The sequence below is a fragment of the Calliopsis andreniformis genome, chromosome 2 (genome assembly GCF_051401765.1).
Source record: "Calliopsis andreniformis isolate RMS-2024a chromosome 2, iyCalAndr_principal, whole genome shotgun sequence".
NCBI lineage: Eukaryota > Metazoa > Arthropoda > Insecta > Hymenoptera > Andrenidae > Calliopsis > Calliopsis andreniformis.
This window is the reverse complement of record NC_135063.1, coordinates 4,998,788-5,021,253: the sequence shown is the minus strand read 5'-3', so window position 1 is coordinate 5,021,253 and position 22,466 is coordinate 4,998,788. Positions and strand designations below refer to the sequence as shown.

General features: G+C 38.9%; 2 protein-coding genes across 3 annotated transcripts in view; both read left to right on the top strand.

The window, feature by feature from the left end:
- Positions 1-17,402, top strand: part of Tty (tweety) — a 45,030-nt gene extending 27,628 nt beyond the window's left edge. The window contains exons 3-9 of one of the 2 annotated variants that reach the window (XM_076392896.1): positions 10,591-10,863; positions 13,454-13,788; positions 14,350-14,781; positions 15,017-15,118; positions 15,194-15,430; positions 16,474-16,667; positions 17,262-17,402. In XM_076392896.1, the coding sequence (XP_076249011.1) occupies positions 10,591-10,863; positions 13,454-13,788; positions 14,350-14,781; positions 15,017-15,118; positions 15,194-15,430; positions 16,474-16,645 (1,551 nt within the window). In that variant the 3' untranslated portion in view covers positions 16,646-16,667; positions 17,262-17,402. Of the gene's footprint in view, positions 1-10,590; positions 10,864-13,453; positions 13,789-14,349; positions 14,782-15,016; positions 15,119-15,190; positions 15,431-16,473; positions 16,668-17,261 lie in introns of both variants that reach the window. The other variant, XM_076392895.1, reaches the window with a different exon arrangement.
- An 84-nt stretch (positions 17,403-17,486) lies between these two features.
- LOC143188553 (uncharacterized) lies at positions 17,487-17,759 on the top strand. The gene has a single exon (XM_076392898.1). The coding sequence runs from the start codon at positions 17,501-17,503 to the stop codon at positions 17,756-17,758; it is 258 nt and encodes an 85-aa protein (XP_076249013.1). The 5' UTR covers positions 17,487-17,500; the 3' UTR covers position 17,759.
- The last annotated feature ends 4,707 nt before the right edge of the window (positions 17,760-22,466 follow it).

Sequence of the window (22,466 nt, the reverse complement as noted above, 5' to 3'; positions counted from 1 at the left end):
ATTGTATGAACCGAAATATTCACGATTTATTAGATATTATTCAGTCAAATATTTTTGAAAAGCCAGAAATGCTTCATGGCTCGTGTCAAAATTTAATAACTAGTAAATTTTTTAAATTAATGTATATTTTGAATATTCGAAAATCTGAAGACTTGGAATTTGTTAATAATATGTATTAGTCTAATATTGGAGTCCCTGAGTGGTTCTACCTGGGTCTGATCAAGTTTAATGAATAATAATTATATAAAGGAAGTTACGGTAACATACTTCAGAGCTTAAAGAGTTAAGCAAAGGTATCAATATTCACAAGATCCATTAGACCTCTTGATCTACTATTCGTTTGAAGTCCCTTCTTCTTCACCTATCATTATCTTACAATTCTGGTAGAAAAAAAAACACCAAATTTCTCAAACCTACCCTTACTTATGCTTCCACCAAAAAAGTAGGTATCTCCTATTTCATCCCTTTACCATGTTCCCTCTCAAATCCCTCAAATCTGACCGCTTCTGTTCGCCCAATTCAATCACCCTTGAACAAACAAGGACAATGGCAACCATCAGACTCAATAGCTATCCAAGGTACCCGCGAAAGTAGCTATCTAGTCACGGTACTCTGCCTTAAAGGATAAGGACTCTAGTCACCGAGGATACATTCATCAGCGCAGCCTTTTCCGGCAGAGCGTGCTCGATTGCTTGTCCCGGTGAAACAGTCGTCAAAACAACAGCAAAAGCTTCTGCATCCAGAAGAGAATCGTATAGTTGCCAACGAGAGGGACGGGAGGGGCGGTGGCAACGCGGAGGAGGATACGCAGAGACAAGTCGCGAGAGGAAGATGAAGACACGGGGATGAGAGACGAGGAGGAAAAGGACGAAGTGAAACGCAGCTGGATGCCACGGGTGCACGGGAATCCAAGCTGTGTGTAACTGGAAAGCACAATGGCCCTGGAAAGCTCAAACAATGCACAAAGGCTTTCGTATAATGCGCCCGGGGTAACATGTGGGCTTTAACGGGCTCGGAACGTCAAACCCGCTAACTAGCGATGGCCTCGACGCGCTTCGAACACGCGTTCTTTTTTTCGTGTGGTCTGGGGGGTTGGGCGATACCCCAAGTTCGACGTTTTTCAGAAATATTTTACGAGTGATCCCATTATTGCGGAGGCTTTTCAATTCGGATCGGTGCATAGAGAATTTTTTTTCTTCGCCCAGACGTCGAAGCCCTCGTAGTGCCACTTCGATATGTCGTTAAACGTAAGCGAAGGGATATCGATATTTCATGTTCCGTCGCGAGTACATACTTGCCCATCACTCTCCATAGGCTTCCTCTTCCCCATCACTTACTCCTTATCCTTCTACTACAGCGCATCACGTTCCGCTCGACGAGGAGCACGATCGGCCGCGCGCAACTTCTTTCGCTGGAGATGCTGAGTGCACGATAGCGAATCTATTATGGAGCGGGATCTTATTGCTCGAGAGCAATTTGATTGTCGTCCGTTTCAGGAAAGTATGGAACAGTACGGTTACGCTCGGAAGTGCTGGCCCCTTCGGTTTTTTTCTCTTGGAGTTTTTTCTCTCCTCTTCGCGTCTGACAGCGCAGATATTCCTCCTGCAATTATTGCTTGGGCAGGTGCAAGGATAACGAGGGACGAAATGGGAAGGGAGCATGTGTTTCGAGAAAGTTAGTACGAGTTTGAGGCAGGTTTGGTTTGGGATTGTAACCTGGGGTATGTGTGGATAACGTTTCCTTTAGAATTTTATTCTATTTGAGTCACTCTTATGAGTCCTAGTTTGTTGAATTATAATTCATTTGAGCAGCAATAGTCGAGTAAACCGGGAAGAAAGTTTCTGTATTGATATCTATCGCAAGTTGTGTGCTCATTTATATGCATCTACCTACTAAGATCGTTTCCTCTTTTCTATTCTAATTCCAGTCTTTCGTATTTCTTACTTTGGTGCTCCAGCCACTTTAAAGAAAACGACTTCCTTCGCTTTATACTTTTTCCACCCATTTCCCCTTTTTTCTGTCACTTGCTGCACCCTCCCTCTCTGCCTCTATCACGCTCAGTCGGTAAATACTCCAACTCCTCCCCTTCCTCTTCTTTTTTACTCTGTTTAACTTTATTCTTCTCTATCACACATCACTTACCGGATTTACTCCCTCATCTTTCCAGCTGTCTGCTTTTTCTCACTGAAACCTTCGTTTACATAAGTCCCTATCTTTCGCTCGTGTCGCTTTTTATCACGAAGCTAGAGTTAAATTCGAATGTATTAAGACAATTTCGAGTTGCTTCGATGCTCTTTTATACCTCGAACTTTATCGCTACGAGCAGTATCGTAGGTCGTTAATTTAGTCTTGTCAGTTACGTTGATAAGCCACCGAAATTGCAGTCGTTGCTTAAATTAACATTTGGCTCGTGTTTTCTATTCAAAATGCGTCGCAAATTCCGCCAAGTAATTTAATGAGTTTTCTCAAATTTTATACATTGCTATTTATACTGGTAGAAGCAATTTTAACAAATCCTTTCACAGTGTAATTTCTCCACGATCGAATATTTGGGAAATTTGTGATTAAGAGAAAATTCAAGAAGTCGTATAAAAATGCAACCTTTTTCCCAAATAACAAAAACATTTTATCATTAATTCCAGCATTATGGACCTGCTTAGAAAAATTGTTCTAAATAATTTTTGAATAATTCTAAAATACGTATGTACTTTTTGTTAATATAATTTTCATTTCCATCTACACAGTTCTTTTGCAGACCAAGAAGATCTTTTGTGGAAGGGTTAATTCTCGTTCAATATATTAAAAAACAAATAGATTTTTCGACGTTTCAAGTTCCAATATGTTACGAGTTTCTCTTCCAACCACTAAAGCAAGATAAGTCTTCTGATGAAATCAAACCTTGTGCTCGTCATGTGTTCCTCAATTGTTCATGGTCATTACGAAACAGTTCTCAAACGCGTATCGGTGACGAGTCAAGGGTGCGAAACGTGCCTCTTCGTGCATGCATTTCTTTTGCGTCGGTGGGGTAGGTAGCGAAGGAAGAGCTCCGAGAAAACGCCTGTCTGAGCACTCTCGACGCAACACGAGCCCGGTAATTGGGTGCCTAGGTATTGTTTCTGCCGCTCGAAAATATTTCACGACGCCGCTGTTGCAGCAGCACCAGCGAGTAATTAAATCGTGAGACAGCGTTTTGTCGTATCTCTCGTCGTTTGTTTCTCAACTTCCGATTCGACTATTTATTAACCCTCGTCGAGCGATGCGTGGGTCCGCGAGGAATGCGGATTCCTAAACCCTCATTATTGCGAGGGTTAACGATCTCCTTCCCTTCTCCTTTTCTTCTTCTTGCCCCTTCCGCTGCCCTCCATGTTCTACTTTCTTCGCACGAGAACGGTAAACTTATTTCAGCCGAGTATTTTTAGGCTTCTCCCAGTTTTTGTAATAATTATCGTGTCGTTATGTAAATGTGTTTTAACTACCCGTGTTGCCGCGCCGAGAAGGTAATTTCCCATAAACCCCTAGAGGTGCATTTTAACACCTTGCGGACGGAGGGCGTGGATCTACGTTTTTCTGCATCGAGCATGGAAGATGGAAGATTTGCGTTTTATGTCTACTTTTCATTTTATGTTCTTCATTCTTCCAGCGGAATTGCTGGAAATGGTTTGAAGTACCTAAACCAAGATGTGTAAAATACAGTAAAACCTCGACTTACTGGACCTCGTGTTATATATACATCTTCCGTATCAACATTTTGATTACTCACCAGTGTAGTAACGACAATAGTACAGTAGAGCTCGAGCCGTGATTCAACCCTTTCGTGACCGAATGATCTTCTTTAAGCATCTTTTATTCTTATCTTTCGTTCGTTAACTAGGTATCCAACGTTATTCTAGGTGCAACAGCAAAAGAAATAAGTGAACACATTTAGTCACCAGTTTACTATTTGGTCACCGAAGGGTTAATGATAATCTAACAAGATTTTGAAAATCAGCCATGAAAAAAAAATTATAGTTTCGAATTTGGTCTCGTGTTAGACTGATTATATTAAGTTTTCTTTTAAGAAAAGCGTGAATGTTAGTACCAAGGTTCGTTATTTAACTAAAAGAGGGTAGTTAAATTGTTTGAAAGGATTTTGTGTAGTTCTAAATTTCGCTTCATCTCGCTATGAACGCTTCGAAAAAAATCGGAGAAAGGCCAACGAATAGTTCGACCCTACAGCAAACCTCTATTAAGCATTCTATTTTCAGAGTAGCATAATAAACAGGTAATACGACGCGACTTAATTACTCCGTTTCAACTTATACATAGTACACATTAACACGCTGGTAATAGCCTGGGCCTGGCGTTCGTGCGTGTATAAATGGAGGTGTTTACCTATTGAGATTAATCATGACGGATGGTATAATTAACTATTTCACGTAGATTATTTTTTACTTTCTTTCTCGTTCTTTAAAGAAGATGATTTCACTATTTTCAGTACAGTTACACCGAGCAATTAAAACTTACAAGCACTTTCAAACGAGTCATTGTGTGTCAACGTGATTTACGCTGTACAACGTGTTTATTTCGTGGAAGTAATACGTTAAAGTTTGTGCTAATTTTCGGGAAAATTTCTCTATGTGAATGACGTGTCGTAATTTACGTAGTTCAGCTACTCCAACTTTAACTAACATCCACTTTCCTATTAAAATTAATGGGAGACGTTAAGCAATTGAATTTTTCTTGCATCTGTCGTTGTAAAGTAGGTATGCTATATTATGTAGAGGGAAATTAGATTAGGTCTGAGTAAAAGAGAGGGTATTTTCATTTGTCAGATAAAAAAATGAGTATTAATAAAAGAAATATGAAAGAAACCTTCAAATGCGATTTCTCGAGATAAATATTTTTAGAAAACATCATATTAATTGAAATATTGACTTAAAATTTTTATAATTACTAGGACACATATTTCTCCAGGTTGGTAGTGAAATCATCTCAAGATAGGAAATACGTTTTTAATTAACAAAAATTGTCTACACTTCTCTTGAACTTTTTGTTATACGTACTCTTATTAGACAAAAATTAACTTGAACTTCTTAATTTAGATGAAATGCAGATGAGATATTAATTAAGGCATGTACATGAGCGATATTTTGACATACGATTTAGTTGCAATCATATATCCGTTCTCGTTGTTTATAATTGGGAAAACGAAGAAAAACATATGATCGCAACAAGATCCTGCGTCAAAATATCGCTCATGTACATCAGGCCTAATTCCATTATATTTTTTCGCGTCGGCCACACTTTAGTGCCTCTAATGAACCGACTGCACACACATCATCAAAAGAAAAAAAGACATTAAAATACAGCAGACATAATATACAAACAACGCGTATTAAAATGTCAAATAGTTTGCCTTTATGTTACGTTCGCACAATATTCCACTTGAATTAATAGCATAAACCTAAACTAATTTTATGCAAACTCTAATTTTCCTCTCGCCGCTAAGAACATCCCTTTAAGCTCCAGAAAACTCACGAGAATTGACATTCTAAGCTAACACCGGAACTCCTCTTTGACGTGCAATTTAACATCGGTGGACACTGCAGATTTGCACGAGTAACGAGAAAGGGTGGCTCCAAGCCGAGGCTTCCGCTTTGAAAAAAGCTTTAAAACAGCCGGATTGAATTCTGATTACCCTCTCAACGAGATAAGTCTCTTGACTGTCTACAAAGACCGGTGTTTAATCTGACACGACACGAGGCAGGGTTTTCTGATTAAAGCCGATTTGCAACGAACGTGTTCCGGTTCCCGCCCACCGATTCTGCCCGCTGTTACCGGAGACAGATCCTTTTTCTCTACGAGCACGGGGCTATGCGCTTTATATTCATCGATGAGGGGGTTGGAGGACAGGTTCGCGTTTTATGTTCGTTGCAAATCAGGGAAGGTACAGATAGAAACTGATGAAACTGCGTTTTCGTGGAAATGTAGGGTAATAGGGTAAACACTGTGACAGAGGACAGAGTATGCGTGGGCGTTACGTTCTTCCACATTCCGCGACGGTGAGCTTCGAAAATTCGAGGACTCCCCTGTATTCTGCGATCTGAAAGTGGAGGCGGTGGGCAGGACAAAAGAAGCGACGCGTCGTAGAGGGAGCCACGAGCCCGTATTTACTCTTTCAGGCGTCCCGTGAGCCTCGAAAGAGAATCCATTTGCGATTTTACATGCTACCCCCTAGACACGCGAGTCCCACCAACTTTTAGACCCTCTCCTCTTTCGTTCTCTGTCTCTCTTTCGCCATCTCGAGCACCCTTTCCGGATTTATTCCAGAACTTGCGTCGCGGTAGGTGCAACGACCGTTTCCTCCCGCGCGTTCCGTAAACAGAGAATTCCTGTCTAGACACCAGTTCCCGGAGTCTTGAATTTCGGGTCACCCCCGTTCTTTTTCCTTTTTTTAACCACTCGAGGACTCGGTTTTAACGGGAACGATTAACTCCCCTGAACTAGGCGCTTTTCCTGTTTCTCAGGGATATACCGGAACTGCTTTATTTAGTTTCGAATCCGTTATGTTGATGCAACGTATAGGGAGGGTCCAGAATATGTGACTTCATTTGAGAATTCCTGTTCGCGGAGGAGAAGTTTAGGAAAAATAGTAGAACATTACTCAGACTTGAAGCATACAGGACAATTTTATTATTTTTAATAGATTTCTATTATGGTTCACGTCTTGCAATGGAACTTCTGTTCTTCCAAAATTCTGATTTTTTTTTAATTTTGTACGCTTGTAGGGGATCTTAAAAGAAATATGTACCGAAGAACTTTCTTTTTTACTGTTATTTTTTATTATTCAGTTTACCGCTGGTGAAGAGTAAATCAGTATTATTAGTAACTAGAAATGTATAAATCATCAATTTTACTAATTGAACATTAGACATTTGAAAAGTACATGGCGTGAGAAGATCATAATCATAAGTCATGCAGAGAGGAAAATAGAGATGAATAAAAATTAGGAGTGGTTTCACAGACGTAGTAGAGTAGTTACAGGTTAATATCTGTTTCCCCATTTCCTTATGAGTATATCACAAAAACTATAGTAGATATAGTAAAACTCTTATAGTAAAATGGTTTATATTACACTATACTAAACACACATAACCCTGGCGAAAAAAGAGTAAGAATAGTTTAAACCCTGTTAATCGATTTCTATTAAATACTAGAGAGATTTTCAGACAAAGAAAACTGTCTGAAAATGTCAAGAAAACAATACGAAACAAAAATCTTCAAATCTTGCATCACAACTAATTAACTGAATCCAGTTAGATGTCTTCGATTCAAATAAGAAAGAATACACATATTGAACTCTGTAAAACAGAAAGGAATTTGAGGGAAGTTCCGCGGTTCGGTGGCTCCCTGAACTTTGCTTGAAGGAGAATCATCTGGCGTTGAAAGAATCGAGTAACAAGAAGAAAGATGTTCCATAAATTCACGCGGCGATGCGTCCTCGTTTGAATTGTCTTCAACTACTGCAGGCAGTCGGCAAAGTTTTCGACGAAAGCGAGAAGCGGATATCTCTCTGTCTGCAATCTCTCATCGCCGATGACTTCCGTTTCCCAGTTTCCCTACCTTCGCGTCACGTTTCGGGTTCCTTTAAGACGCCACTGGTCTTCCTGAAATTTTACCACCTTATCCCCCTAAACGATTCTGAAAAGACCATCTCCCGAGACCTCCAGCGAATTTATTTTCCTAGAGTTAGAGTCACCTTCTTTGCTATATAACACGGAATGAGCAAAAACCTTCGTAGATGTGAAATATCGAATTCCTTAGTTTACGAGGGCAATTTCATTTTTAAAACGATCATTTGTCTAAAATGGTTGTTTTAGGAATGAAGTCAAATAGAAGGAAGTATAAAGTAAATTAAGGAAGTGAATTTGCTGTAGCGGAAGTCAGTGGTTGCAGCAAATATGAAGTTACGTTAGGCCATGTCGCGAGCCAGCAATTGCCAGCGGGGTTACATCGATATCTTCTAAATAATGAAAGCAATACGTACATACGCGGGTCGATTTACCGAGTTTCACAGGGTGGCACGCGATCCGAGGGTGGTTGACCCCGCGACATGCAGGTCTCTGAGTGCCGCGGCAGAAAAATCAAATTTTCTGTAAGCAGACGACACCTCGAGCGTGAAATACCTTTGAAACACGGTAAGTTCATTCATTCGTTCGTTCAAAAGGAATATGCAATTACATTTTCGAGTAATTCTCGCGTCTATTGCGACTGTATAAAATGGATACTTCGCGAAAGAAGAATGCCGGATACTAAAATTGATCTACCTACACTTTATTATTCATTCTTCTATTTTCTTTTTAAATCGCACAAATTTTCGTGTCGAAGCAATCTCTATTAATAATATATATTTCCGTGTATTAAAAATATGTCGTTTCAAAATTTAAATGAACAGGATTTTTAATTTCAGGTTGAAATTCAAACCAAGATTTAACCCTTCCTTTCCCAAATTAATTAATGACTTCAATGAATATATTTATATTTTGAGAACATACTCTAATATTTTCAAAATATGTAAGTCTTCATTCTAATGGTATTCCTTAGCAGTAGCAAATAAAGAACTTAAATGAAATTTTAATTTCGATTAGTATATAGCTATATGGCTACGTGGTGAAAGAAAGGATTAATAGTAGACTGCAGAAAGCAAAAAAGTTAGCCACTAAGAGAGTGTTTCAGTTTTGAATCGAGTGTTATACGGTTAATTAAGGTTCCACAGTATTTAACAATGTACAAAGTATTACCACTGGCCTGATTATCGGCCTTGTCCGCACATGATGCGGGCGTTTCCTTTAAAAGGTGACCCCAGCCTCCCAATTTACCATATATCAAGAACGAAGGTCACATCTCATACCATTTATAATCCAGTTACGCCTCAGTATCAATCACAAAAGCAATCTTCATACTTCAATACCGCAATCCGAACAATCGTGACCCAGAACGAGCTAATGAATAACCCTCAATCTGCGATAATGGTTTCGATCCGCGAAACACGAATCCCACAGCACATCCGACATTCTTGCCGCATATCAATTAACGTGAACAGGAACGGTTCTCTAATATCTGTGGTTGTAAAGCAAATTTGCATACGTGACCTACCTTTCTTTTTGAAAAATTAACAGGTGAAATTTTGAACCTCAATTTTCTATTATTCTCTATTCCGTATAACCAGCTTAATGTTCATTTACAAGATCCTAAATAATTTAATTGAATTTTAAAAACTGTAGAGGCTTGACCAAGTTTAAGTAACATAAAAGCTTTCCACCTAGGTCACTTTGAAGAACTCTACTTTCCCTCATAATTAGACCACGGATTTTTATACAATTTCATATTTTCATGACTACAATCAAAGAAATGGAACGAAAATAAAAATTTGTTTCGTTTTTCAAATACTATAATTTGTACTTTACTTTTCGTACTTTTTAGGTACACTTCTATTAAGTGCTATACTGTCGATTATTTCTGTGTGTTAGTTGACAATTTTAGCAACAAAATTAACTTTCATTTTGTCAATTCAGTTTCTTTTTTTAACAATTTGTCCACCGATCTTTTATGTTGATAAAATAGACCGTACTTCTCAGGTTTAGGTCTTCGTCAGCAATCTGGATATTTTAAGATGCAGGTCTTGTTACTCTTTTGAAGTACTCGGTGGAAACTAAAAAGAAACCAAAAGAAATGGTAACACAAACATAAACTATTAGACGATATTCTAGAGATATTGAGAAGCAGTGCAGAATTTTTGTAAATTTTTTCAAAGCCTAGAAGACCAAAAGAATCTTTAGCAGCAATAAACGACCTAGAGTGCTTACAATATTAGCGAAAACATCGATTGCTAGCAAAAGATAATCTAATTTTGAATGTTCCACTTACATGTTACCAACGATTCTGTATCCATTTATCATAATAATAATGTCGGAAAGCATAAATTACGTAATTTCACCTTATAGCCAGAGATATCACCTGCAAATCGATACTAAACTTAGTTCTCATCGAAAATTGCCATTCGTTTTCCTATACTTCCGTCTACGTTCCCCCGATTCGGTTCGACGTTCGCGTTATCGACCCCGCGAACTTAAAAAAGAAGCATCGATGTCGACCGGCAGGAACGGCCACGTCCGTTCCAGTGTTACCGCTCGTTCGAGTTTCGCGACGCTTCCTTTGCGTTTCTTTTCGAACCTCTGGGCTGCTTAGCCGCGGGATTTTTGTCCGCTCGCGGGACTCGAGTTTACTCTTAATTAACGGTACCGCGGACGCAAGAAGACGGCGCATCGACGACAGACTGCCGGCGAGCGTGGGCATTAATTAGAAAGCGCTCCTCGCAAGCTCGCCTGCCAGTCGACGTATAGCTTCCGTACGAATTTTTCGAAAAAAGATTCGGCGGCGAGTATAATTTTAGATCTAATTAGACGAGAGGGGGAGTGGTTCGGTCGGTGCAGCGAAAGAACGTTTTAATTACGGGGGGGAAAACGTGAAGAGGGGGGGCGACAGATAAGGTGGAGATGGTATCATTGAAGACGCGCGTCTGATAACCGACGTTTAACTTTTAATTAACAGAGCCTCGGGATACTTGGCAGTATCCCCGCAGCCTGGTTAATCCTGACGTTGCTGGTGCTGCTGGTATACCTGGTAACGAGATGCTGCGACCGGAAGCCGCGCCCCAAGAGGTCGATAACCCTGCTGAAGTTTTCGCTGGCCATCCTGGCGTTGCTGTGCAGCGGAGCCGTGGCCGTCGGCCTCTACGGCAACGACGACGTCCACAACGGTCTGGTGCAGCTGGTGGCCGCCGCTAAGAACGTCGATGGGATCCTCATGGGTGTACGGAATCAGGTTGGTGAAACAGACACGAGAACGCGATTTCAAGTGATGGTGGGCTGTGGTCTCTAAAACGACAATTTAAATCCTTTATTTCGATGTCTAATTAGCAGTACTGCAATCTTGTTCAGTATTTTTCTGTTTTTAAGGAAGGGAATCTGTGGGACAGTACAAGCATTTGCTTGGTATAGGTTCACTGTATTTTTGGCAAAGTAGTGTGGAATATGCTTCTGAAGTAAACTGATATTCATAGTAAAATTCTTGCACTCTAAATTCTAAATATGGTTAAGATATACCTAGCGAGTGTAGCAACGAGTTTATACCAAGGGAATACTGTATGTGGATGGACAAAGTTTCACCGAAATTGAGATACCATTTTGGAGACTTCCTATTGTTAGCTCCAACTCATTTGGGTGTACGAATTATACTGGTATCTCGCTTATCTGGTCACTATGTGCTTGGAAACGAATTCAGTCGATGCGATATACCGCTTTTATTATAGTTGGTATATTAATACATTTCCTATCATTATACATACGTTGAAAAAAATCGATACTGTAGTAGGTACCATGTATTGATAAAAAATAACATAAAGATAGCACTCAGAAGGCACGCCACAGATATACCTTTCAGAGGCCAAACAAATTAATTCTTCTTTTTGTAAAATTTTCAACTTCATTGTCGAAACACGTAGTTAATTAAATCTAATACCATTAAATAATAAAATAGACCATGTCTGCTAAACAATGTTTAATGTACATTCGAAACTGTTTCGGCAAATTTGAAGTTCCTAATCAATAATTTAGTATCTCCTAATATTAGGAACAGAACTCATCATCTCTTAAATAATACACTGTATCTATGACCGTTTACTTTAACCTGAACTTTAAAATACGTAATTTGTCGCGTCATTAGTAATTCTCTACTTTTTGCCTTATTGAGGTAATCAGTTTGGCATCTGAACGGCTGATGTGTGACGCTAGTAGCAAATGTAATAATTGACGTCACTGGTCGGAATTACTCAAGGCGTCCTTGCATCTCTGACTTGTTCACATAATACCGTTGTTACTTGTCAATCTGCTTCTCTGGTACACATTCGTCTCAGTTTCCTTCTCGCCACCCGTTTATTCATTCATTCAGCGTCGACGACTCGGTCGCGTTTTAATCGCGAGAAGTAGACCCGCAGTCTCCTCATAATTACATAGTTTACGCTCTACTTTTTTTTGCTGCGTTTAAATGTGCCCCGTGCTTGCGCTCCCTAATTTGGGTCAAGAGTAGGAGAAGGAGTCCGCGGACGCACAACCATAATGGAATTGAGTTCCGAAAAGAAGCGCGATTCATCCCGAGATAAATAATCCGATTTACCGAGGGAATTCCATTTTTAAATTGAAGATTTTATCTAATTGATTCAACGTAATTGAGGACTCTACGTAAAGAATTGCTTTAGTATTCGGAAATCTCGATGCAATTATGGCGACTTTTCGTTATAGGCTCAGGGACATAGAATTAACGAGAGGCTTTTAGAAACTTACTATTATGCGAATGTATACGAATAAACTCGGTTGCTTTTACTCTTTTACACTATTTAAGAATATTCTGGTGCTCTGACTAAAAAATTAAGCAATCTTTAGAATTTTTTTTCTTGATAAAAAAATGATACGACTTTGTACAGCTTTTGTACTATACTACTGCACCTTTATACCGTACAAATATATTTTTTCCATTAATTTAAATGCTGATTTTCAATGTGGAAATGGCGATTCAATGAGATACTTCTAAAAATTCGCACCTTACTGGTTAATGTCATAAATTAAAAATATTCAAAAATTTTTAATTCGCTTATTAAAGATAATCTGTGGTCAATATGACGTTTTAGGTCATCCCATAAATAATGTCATTTCTCAATTCACAGTTTTTTTTATATTAGCAAAAAAGAGGGTTTTAAAGAAAAATTGAAGAAGTATCTACTAGATGATAAATAATCGTAGAAAATGTTAGTCTGTATATCAGGAATTAATAAATTGCAATTTTGAATGTATTTATGGTAAAATTTCTCTTTGCAAAAAAGAACAGAGTACACATAATTGAAAAAATATTTAAAATTTCAAAATTAAAATACACATTGTAATAGATAATTAGAACGTAAACCGAATGTTTAACTCGCTTCCATTATTTTAATAGTACTTACATAAATCTGAATTTGCATAAATGTCTACAATCTAGTCATTAACACGTTGGCTACCACTTTAACTTCATTAAAAATTCTATCACTTTGGCAGTGATTCCACCTTCAAAGAAAATTGTTTCTAATTCATTTTCATGATCATTTTAAAGTGTTTTTCCTCTTTTACTAACTGTCGCTAAAATTCTGTATATTACTATTATTCATGATTGTGTAACTTGTTATTCACAATCATGTAAAAATGATCACCCACATATGGGTGACATGGCAGTCAACGTGTTAAGTACGTATATTTATTTCTAAACATTAATTTTCTTAAAAGTGAAAAATAATCTCCAGCGACGTCGTTTATGGAACGACCTAACACAAGTCATTTTGTATGATATATTAGAATTGCATGAGTGCAAAATGTTCGTTTTTCAGACCGACACCATCGAGGCGACGCTGAAGAAGAAAGTACAGCCGCAGCTGACCGCCTTGGGGGACGTTTTCGACGATCCGGTCAGCAATAAGACTATGCTCGGCTTGCTGTTGGCCGCTCTAAATAGCATGAAGCAGAATACGAGCACCGCAGTGAACCGAAGCTTCGAAATCCGAAAACCGCTGAGCGGAATCAGCCTCGCCGGTGCGATCGAGATGGGAGAGAAGATAGAACAATTAAGGTGGCCCATCACCATGGCCGTCCTCAGCGCGCTTCTCGTTCTTTGCGTGGTGCTGGTCGTCGGCGTCGCGCGACATTCCAGATGCGTTCTCATAACGTACGTGTTCTATTCCCTGTGGCTCGCAAAAACTGAAAGGATCCATCTGGATCTAACCAGTCTCTTTTCTTGCTTCGTTGTTCTTGCTTAAGGGAGGTCGATGACATTTAAAAGTAGATTTGGTGAACACTTTTGCAGAGACATTTAAATTGTCATATTTTAATACATTCGAGACTAGTGTATTTTGCCAAGGCTGTCCTCAACGAAGACGAGAAAAATCTTTTCAGTTCATAAATGACTTAAATGTCGTGCCCTCCGCTGATGAAGAGACTTGTATGACCTAAATGCTCAAATGTGTTAACACTCCTAGTCATCAGCGGGTCTTCTTAGTCTCAGAAATTAAAGTCTTGCATCCCAACTTTTTTCTAAGAAATAGTATTAATATAAAATTTGAAAAAACAGTGTGTTTCAGAATATTACTATGTATATCTCAGTTAATTATTCAAAAATGAACAAGTAAATATGTATAGAAAGGTCAAGTCCGCGTATTTTTTGTCCAGACAGCCCTGCAAGTGTTAATAAAGCTTCACAGATTTTTAAATAATATTATTGTTATTTTAGGTTCTCCGTGTTCGGTCTGTTCGCGGTAATAGTCTCCTGGTTAATGGCTTCGCTGTACCTGGCGACTTCAGTGGCCTTAGGTGATCTCTGCGTATCGCCAGACGGTTACCTAACCAGAGCAGTACCCTCTACGCTGGCCTCCGAGGTTCTTTCGTACTACACGCACTGCGAGAACACGCGCAGCAATCCCTTCACGCAGAGATTGCACGACGGGCAGCGCGCGATCACCGACATGAGGCAAAACTTGAACACCGTGAACAGGCTGGCGATGGAGCTGTTCAAAGACCAGCAGCTGCAGCCCAAGCTGAGCAGTCTCTCGACCGACGTGAACACCGTCGACAGACTCATGTCGGGGTTGGCCACGTTGCTCGACTGCAAGCCCCTCCACAAGCAATACGTTCATGCGGCGAAGAGTCTGTGCCACCTGGGGTTGTAAGTGTCCTCGGAACTTTTTGCATAATTTCAAATGAACTTGGACAGTTCAGTCTGCAAATGAGTATAAGTTGGGGAAAGAGATGAAGACCTAAGAAAGTTCAGGATCCTAGAGAAGAGCATTAGTATTATACAGAGACATTTCTAGCTGCAAAGTTTTGTTATTTATCTGTTAGTTTATCTTGTATCTTTGCACTTCGGGGTAATCTATATAAATGATGATGGGATTCTTCAGGTATGGTTTGACCTTAATGTTACTGGCAAGCTTGGCAGCGGGGCTTTTCTTCACAGTACTGGTATGGGTGGACTCTCACACTTGGATCTACATTCGAAAACGGTGAGTGATCCATATCGAAGGAACATGTAACGTGTATTATATAGTATATGATTAACGACGAGTTTGTTCTAGAAGAGATTACCATCAAGTGGATGAGCAGGACCCGTATCTACCACCGTCGGCAGCTTCGCAGGCGATAGCAGCACGGACCCTTCGAGGCCAAGGGTCGTACCCGCCTACAGCCCCCTCTCTTTATCCGAATGCTCATGGCACTCAAAATACCATTAAGCAGCCTCTATTGCTAACGCCGCCCCCGCCGTCCTACGCTACTGCGACTGCTCGAGCACGTCAGCTGCACGAGAGCATGCTAAAGTTTGTGCATGAGATTTTTTCTTCATTTTCAGTTTTTTAGCTGCGTTTAATCTTTATCGCACGACATCAACAGAGGAAGCCTATATTATTTATATGCGAGGCTCCGCATTTTACGATGGTTTGTGTTTTAATTTCGTGAATGGTATAATTAAGTGCTGTTTCAGTCATTTACGGTGCGATAAAGATTAAACATTTTACAGCTGCGTGAGCTGTGGGAATTATTCAAACTAATTTCGCATTATTGTTGAAAGGGGATTTGGTTTACTGTACATTGACAATTTAGATTTATTTTAAACACGTGGAATAGAAAACTTATCCCTTTTCATAATTGATAACGAATCAAAGACTTGATGTGAAAAGAAAAGACACATATAACTGCAGATAGCATCAAATCTTTATTTTACTGTTCGCTTAATACATAGACGATGTTTGTACTTCTTTACAATGCTGTGTCGATGTTCCAGTTTTTACAAGTGTATTGAACTCAGTTAAGACTTCATCATGTGATTTGTTGATGTTGTTAGATACTGTATTAGGTCTGAATGCCGCTTTGATTGTTCTACAACGCTCGGGTGGCAACAACGCAAACACTCAGTACAGTTATTGATCTTCCATTGTTGACTTCTGAACACATTAAAAGCAATTCATTACGAGCAATTCAGGGCAATAACTGTACGATTATTTCGTGTTTCTTTCCGATGTTCTTACAACATCTTCATGATTTAAAGTTTGACACATACGAACACATTTAAACGTTTTGAAGTTACTCTTTGTGATCGATGTTTTTACGAAAGAGTTCGTTTATTTTCTATGAAAATATTAGCGATAAGTTATTAACTTAGTGGGCTTCTCTCTGCGTGTTTTTGTTTCCTGTTTTCTATAGCGTTCGTTCATACCTCTTCTGTTTGATTAGTTCGTTCCATAAAAACGAGAATGATTCAGAATTTCCTCGTTAGGAAATATACGTATAGACATAATATCAGAGAGTCGTCCGAAAGAAAGATAATGCTGCAACTTTGTTCGTTTCGATTTGCTATTTACAGAGGTGGGGGGGTCAACGGGAGCGGAGGAGGAGGGGATCACAAATCGTCTCAGCATAATCAGCAGTCGACAGGTGGACGAGCTGAGCACCGTTCTGGGCTCGGAGATCAACCTGGCCAGTACGCGACTTTGAACAAACAGTGCAAAACACTTGAGTCCAGTGACTTTTACTGAGGGCACGCCCCCGCAGGGCCCGGTAATTTTCATCTTCCTCCTTACAACATTTGTCAGTTAACACGTTGATCGCCATAATATATGATCAGGTGTATATGATTGACATAGCTAAGTTTCTCAGAAGCTGCATCAGTCATACACGTCTCACATTCATAATTTCGATGGAACAATAGACAATTTTCCATAACTAACTTTTGACATAAATTTATGTTACTGTTAAAAAGAATGGTCCACTTCGAATATATACTGAAACTTTCATAGTGGTGAGGGAAAAGGAAAAGAGTAATTGCAGATACAGGTGTCTTCACCCTGAAAAATTAGGAAGGAACAGAAATCAAAATTGTCTGATACAGATTCCCTACGAATACACGAAGTTCTAAAAAAATCGAAATTCTTATTCTTCCGTATATAGGTGACACAAAGAATGTTCTATTTCGGAGAATGTAAATAACTGAGTAATAACATAAAACTTTAAGTGGAACACGTATTTTGTCCTAATTTATCAAATTACTAAATATTTCTTTTGACTCCGTGGGAAGTTTCAATCAAAACTGATTTAGCAATCAACGTGTTAAAAAATTTAGTCAGTTACGACTTACTTCTGCTTCAATTACAGGTAGAGAACCACCTTGGACTCCGAGTGTGGCATCTTTTACCGGTACCCTGTCTCACAATTCGCACGGACCTGCCCATCTGGCCACTTTCCAAGATTCTCGAAAAACGCAGACTCTAGACCCGAAGAATCTGGCGAACTTGAAGAGGGGCCCAACACCAGCGTGGAATCAGAATCGTCCCCTGCCTCCGAATCCTGCCAGTCAGCCGACCTGGGAGTTCGAGTCGCGCTCGCAGACCAACATGAATCAATTCCGATCACTGGTGCGCAACAAAGCGCCGAACATCCGCATACAGGATCAGATGCAGGACCAAGTGCGGACGTTGGACAGGAATTTCACGAGGAACCAGTTCAACGGCGCCGCCCAAGGTAACGCTGTGCCGAACATGTATGGCACGTACAATCGAGCGCAATCGAGGCAGGAGAACAAGCCTACGGTGGCCACCTTGAGCCAAGTACAGGGTAGCGATCCAAATCTGTACGCGGTGACAGAACTGTAACCGCGAAACCAAATCGTGCAAACTGTCATACCGCTGTGAACGACACTCATGACACTTCTATTCCATTCATCGAACATTGAGAATTTTATGGATTGCGTATTGAGGGTGAAGAGGATACTTCTACCGAGTAGAATTACAGTGAGTTTCTTGAGCAGAGCTCAAAGGAAAAATTGGACGAAGCGATTGAATAGTATTTCATCGCTACTACTCTGGAATCTTAACTCTATTTCTGAAAAGAGTTTGCTGTATCCTTGTTAACCGCAATACCATTCATACGCGAAAGAAGTATTATTACACTCAAGAAACATTTTTCGAGAACATTCTACATTTTAGCAGTGTATGGTAACAACGTATGCGTATTTTAATATGCATTCTTCTTTTATAATCTTCACACGAAATGGCTCAATTTATCATTATTTCAGTAACTGTTTTTTGATAAGAACCTTGAATGCAAGGCGAGAAATTTACATTTTGGAAAACTGGAATTTTTTACTAGAAAATTGATAAGATATTTCACTTACGGGAAGGAAGAGTTGAGAGGGAACGTGTATCTCAAGTTTTATATGTACCAAGGTTTGCACGTTCAAAGTTTCGAAGTATTGACAAACATTTATACACGAGAAGTGGCGATCTGATTAAAAAGGTCAGCGAGTAATGTGAGGGATAGAACGGGGGCTAAAATCGCTTGGAATCTGAGAGAATTTGCGTAATGAAGATTAGCGTTGTAAAAATTCGCGTGAAAATTGAAAAACGCTAGAGAAGGCATGAGGAGATACATTTACATCGATAAGTAAGATACACTTAAATCGATAATACCGTATGAAAATCTTTTGCGGGGAATTTCAGAAACTGATAGAGCAACCTTTTTCCTTATCAAGCAATTGGGACGAATGTTCAAAAAAGGATGTTTAAAAACGTCGTAGGAGAAGGTCTTGTATATCGTTTTTGAGAATTTTGTACTTGTATATCATGTACAGTGATCGTGATTTTATGTTAGCCTATTCTGTAAATGATCGTTGCTTCTCGGCTAAGAAGCACACGAATGAACGGTAAACTAATGGAGCTGAGTATGTATTAGATGGAAGATCGTCATTGTCATATTTATTGCTTGTTAATTATTGATTTTCAAAGATTATGAGGAAGCACAAGGGAGTGTACACGCAACAAATTAGCGTTTATTGAAAACAATGTTAACCCTTTTTGAGCGATTTGTAACGATACTGAAGTCTTCGCAAATGTTTACCAGTCTTATAACTCTGGTTAGTTCACTTTTACTTCTGATGGCCTACTACATACTTTCTTATGAACTTTATAAACTCGTTACTGGTTTTTACTTATCTGTGCAAAGTTAAGAATTTTATATAGTTCACGTTCAACGAATGTTCAGTTTGTACAATAGATATTATGATATTGCTCTATTGCTCCACGGAAGGGTTAAATTTCCAATATCAACGTTCACTTATGTGTTTACACACGTGGCGATTGTACTAAGCGCGACACAATTTTTATATGTGTACTTTTTACACTTTTATCGAACAAGAACACGCGAATCTTCATTGATTTTCTCTGATAATTTTTTACACGTCTCTTTGAGAAATGTGCTTGATCTTTATATAGGATGGAGCACACAATCGGCAATGGCTCTAGTTGCGTGGCCCACCCTATAGATAATATATACACGTAAGAAGTTACCGCGTGAAAAGGAGAAAACAAATATTTCGCGTAATATATGTATATCTATCAGCGTTAATATTTAAAATTTGTAGCGGCGTCCGAGGATTTTCACGAAAGTAATGAATAATATTGATTATCGGATTAAACGATTCTATGAATACTCAGGCGGGAGCATACGTTTTAAGTACAAACACGGCGAAAACTGTTGTGTATGCCATCTTTTTTCATTTTTTTTACATAATAGAAAATAATTTTACAATCGTCTGATACATGAAGGTCCTTCGAGAGTTTATCGATAGGATTTCTTTGTAAAATCCTCGAAGGACGTGGTCGATGAGAATACCAATACGTCGATTATTTTCTCCTCAAAATGAATGATAACATTTATCTATCAAATCAAGCTAAAAGTAATTATCAAACTTTGGTGCTAACAAAGATACATAGATCCAAGTCTAAGTGATCTACAAGTAATACCAGAACTGTAATTACAGTTCGGAATTTCAAGTTTAATTCCGCTCGGAGAGATTTCGTTTAAATCTTGGTCAAAATTCAGTAGAGTTGAATGTTTGGGATGCTATCTAATTATCCAACTATTATTGGATACAAATGTAATTTATAGTTCTACCATCAACGGTATTCTCGTCGACAGAGGGTGTTTGTTCGCACCCAAGTAAGAATCGAGATTGAATTATTTGCGGAGCGCAAAGTCTTCCTTGCGAGCTCGAACTGAGAGCCCCGACGATCTGGTCGCGATCAATGAAGGAAATTTGCAACGAAACAGCGGACGGCTTTATATTCCGCATCCTATTCAGCGTGCGTGTAAATAGAGACAGTAATATAATAGAGGCGTGTACTAATCGTGTCGAGTAAATGCGAAAGAGGAAGATGGGAGAATGTAAGTGTGTGATATATCGAACTTAAATCTAGGTGTTACAAGTTTCCACAGAGATACACGATATCTCTACTATTTCGTTTCGTCGTTTCTTTACTGTCAGAAGGAAATATTCACGGTTTCCGAACGAAAACGTTTATGAATTTCGCTATATATTATACGTCGAAGAGTTTAGAGAAAACGGTGATGAAGATGCTGATGACCGTTTCCTAATCGAACATGGGAACGGTGCTAGTTAGAAGCATGATTTAGGTGTAACGTTTGATCTATTTGTACATAGTTGTAATATTTATTAAAGAAAAAAACAGAGCGATCATAGCGCGTATATGGTATAGCGACACTTAGTTCTTAGACGTTAAACGATTAATCTTAAGATCAAATTGATGAGCGAAATCGTGTTAGAGAAGGGACAGGCGAATCAGAACCTGTCCCCCCGCAATCTATTGAAGAGAAGGAACATCCTAGTCAGTAATAACAAAGGTTTTGTTCGTTTTCGTATGTGTTCAATATTATTCGATCGTAAACGAAAGATCTCTTGCCAAATTATTCGACTCGGCTCAATTTTTTCGAAAGTAGAAATTCGCTGTTTTTATCAATTTAGTAGAGGAAGGCTACGATCATAATCAACGCGGGTCGGTTGAAAAAATTCCTCGAAATTTCGTCGCTGTCGTTGATGATTAACACGCAATGTGCAAATGGGATCAATACAATATTCTCCAGATCTTCAGAAAAATCTATGAGAAGTCGTGCGCAGAAAAACGTTTTTAGAGTCAATATCTCTATAAATTGAGATTCAAAAAAGATGAATCTATGGAGCAAAGACGCGAACAATAATGGAGATACATGGAAGCTGGAGATGGAGATAATATTGTTAACTTTTCTAAGTACGCAAACGCGTAGTCTAGACGATTGTTGACGGAATTTTTTTATTCTAATCGTTTGTCAATTCGTAACGGTTATTGTCACACGAATAATCATGTGCGAGACGGCGTTGAGAACCACTTTTTCCGATAAGTACAACTGCATTTCATTTTCGCATCATTTTGATACGGTGAAACATGTGATTAGTGATAAGATGGGAGAGGGAAAGAAAGAAAATAGAGAATATGTATGTGTAGATGTGCGAACGAGTGATAGAGCGAGAGAAAGGGCGGGAGAGAATTATTTTCAAAAAGTGCTAGTAGTTCAACTAGTATAATTACAAGGGCGTAAAAAAACACTTTTGAAATTCGTTGCGTCATCTTGGCCTATGGGAACTCTTGAATCGAAAAGATTACACGAAAAGCTTAGATAATAAGAGACATAAATAAATCAAAAGTGTCGAGATAGTTGAACGAGAAGTGTCGAGGGTTAGCATGTCAAACTGGCCACGCGAGTACGCGATCGATGTTCGAATTAAGAAGTTTCCTTTTAAAAAATTTAATATCGTTATTTAATCGCGACTTTTTTGAGTTGCTGGACGGTAATTATGAAAATTCGAAGAGATTAGAATTTTTTAAGATTGCGCTTGTGGTATGCTTAAATAGTGAATCATTTTCCAATCGCAAATAATTAAGTTCCGTTTTTTATATATTTGAAGACTGATTCTATAAATGTAACCAGGGGATTACCAATCTTTGTCGCTTATGAAAGACCTTTCCATCCCGAAATTCGATTCAATTTACCTTTTTATTATTAATAGATAAGGATTAGTTACTATTACATAGTATGAAATAAAAAGTAAAATCAGAAGTTATCTTATTTTGTCATGAACCTGGTCGTGATCGTCTCTATCGTGTAGGAGGAAATTATTTACTTTTAGGTTGAGAACCCCTGCGTCGAAAGTATTCAACTCGTATCTTTCTATCATAGATAACTGTATGATTGCATTCACCATCTGTACATTTTATAAAATTAGCAAAAGTAAATCGTCTAATATAATATTATACAATACGTTTGAGAAATGTGTTCCAAATCGATTTGAGCGTGCATCGATTGTTTAATAGATTAATTATTGGATTGCTCTACTACGACCCTCAAGGCCTTCAAACGTTGATTCGCGGAAAGGTACATACGTTCATCTTGTTCTCGTTCACAATGAGTGCAGAGAGGCTACCGTGACTTTGCGTAAGTTTAAGATTTCTATATGGTGTTTTTTGTACG

What these genes read in the sequence shown, in the direction of transcription:
- LOC143188553 (XM_076392898.1), top strand. Translation starts at nt 17,501, where the DNA reads ATGAATCAATTCCGATCACTGGTGCGCAACAAAGCGCCGAACATCCGC.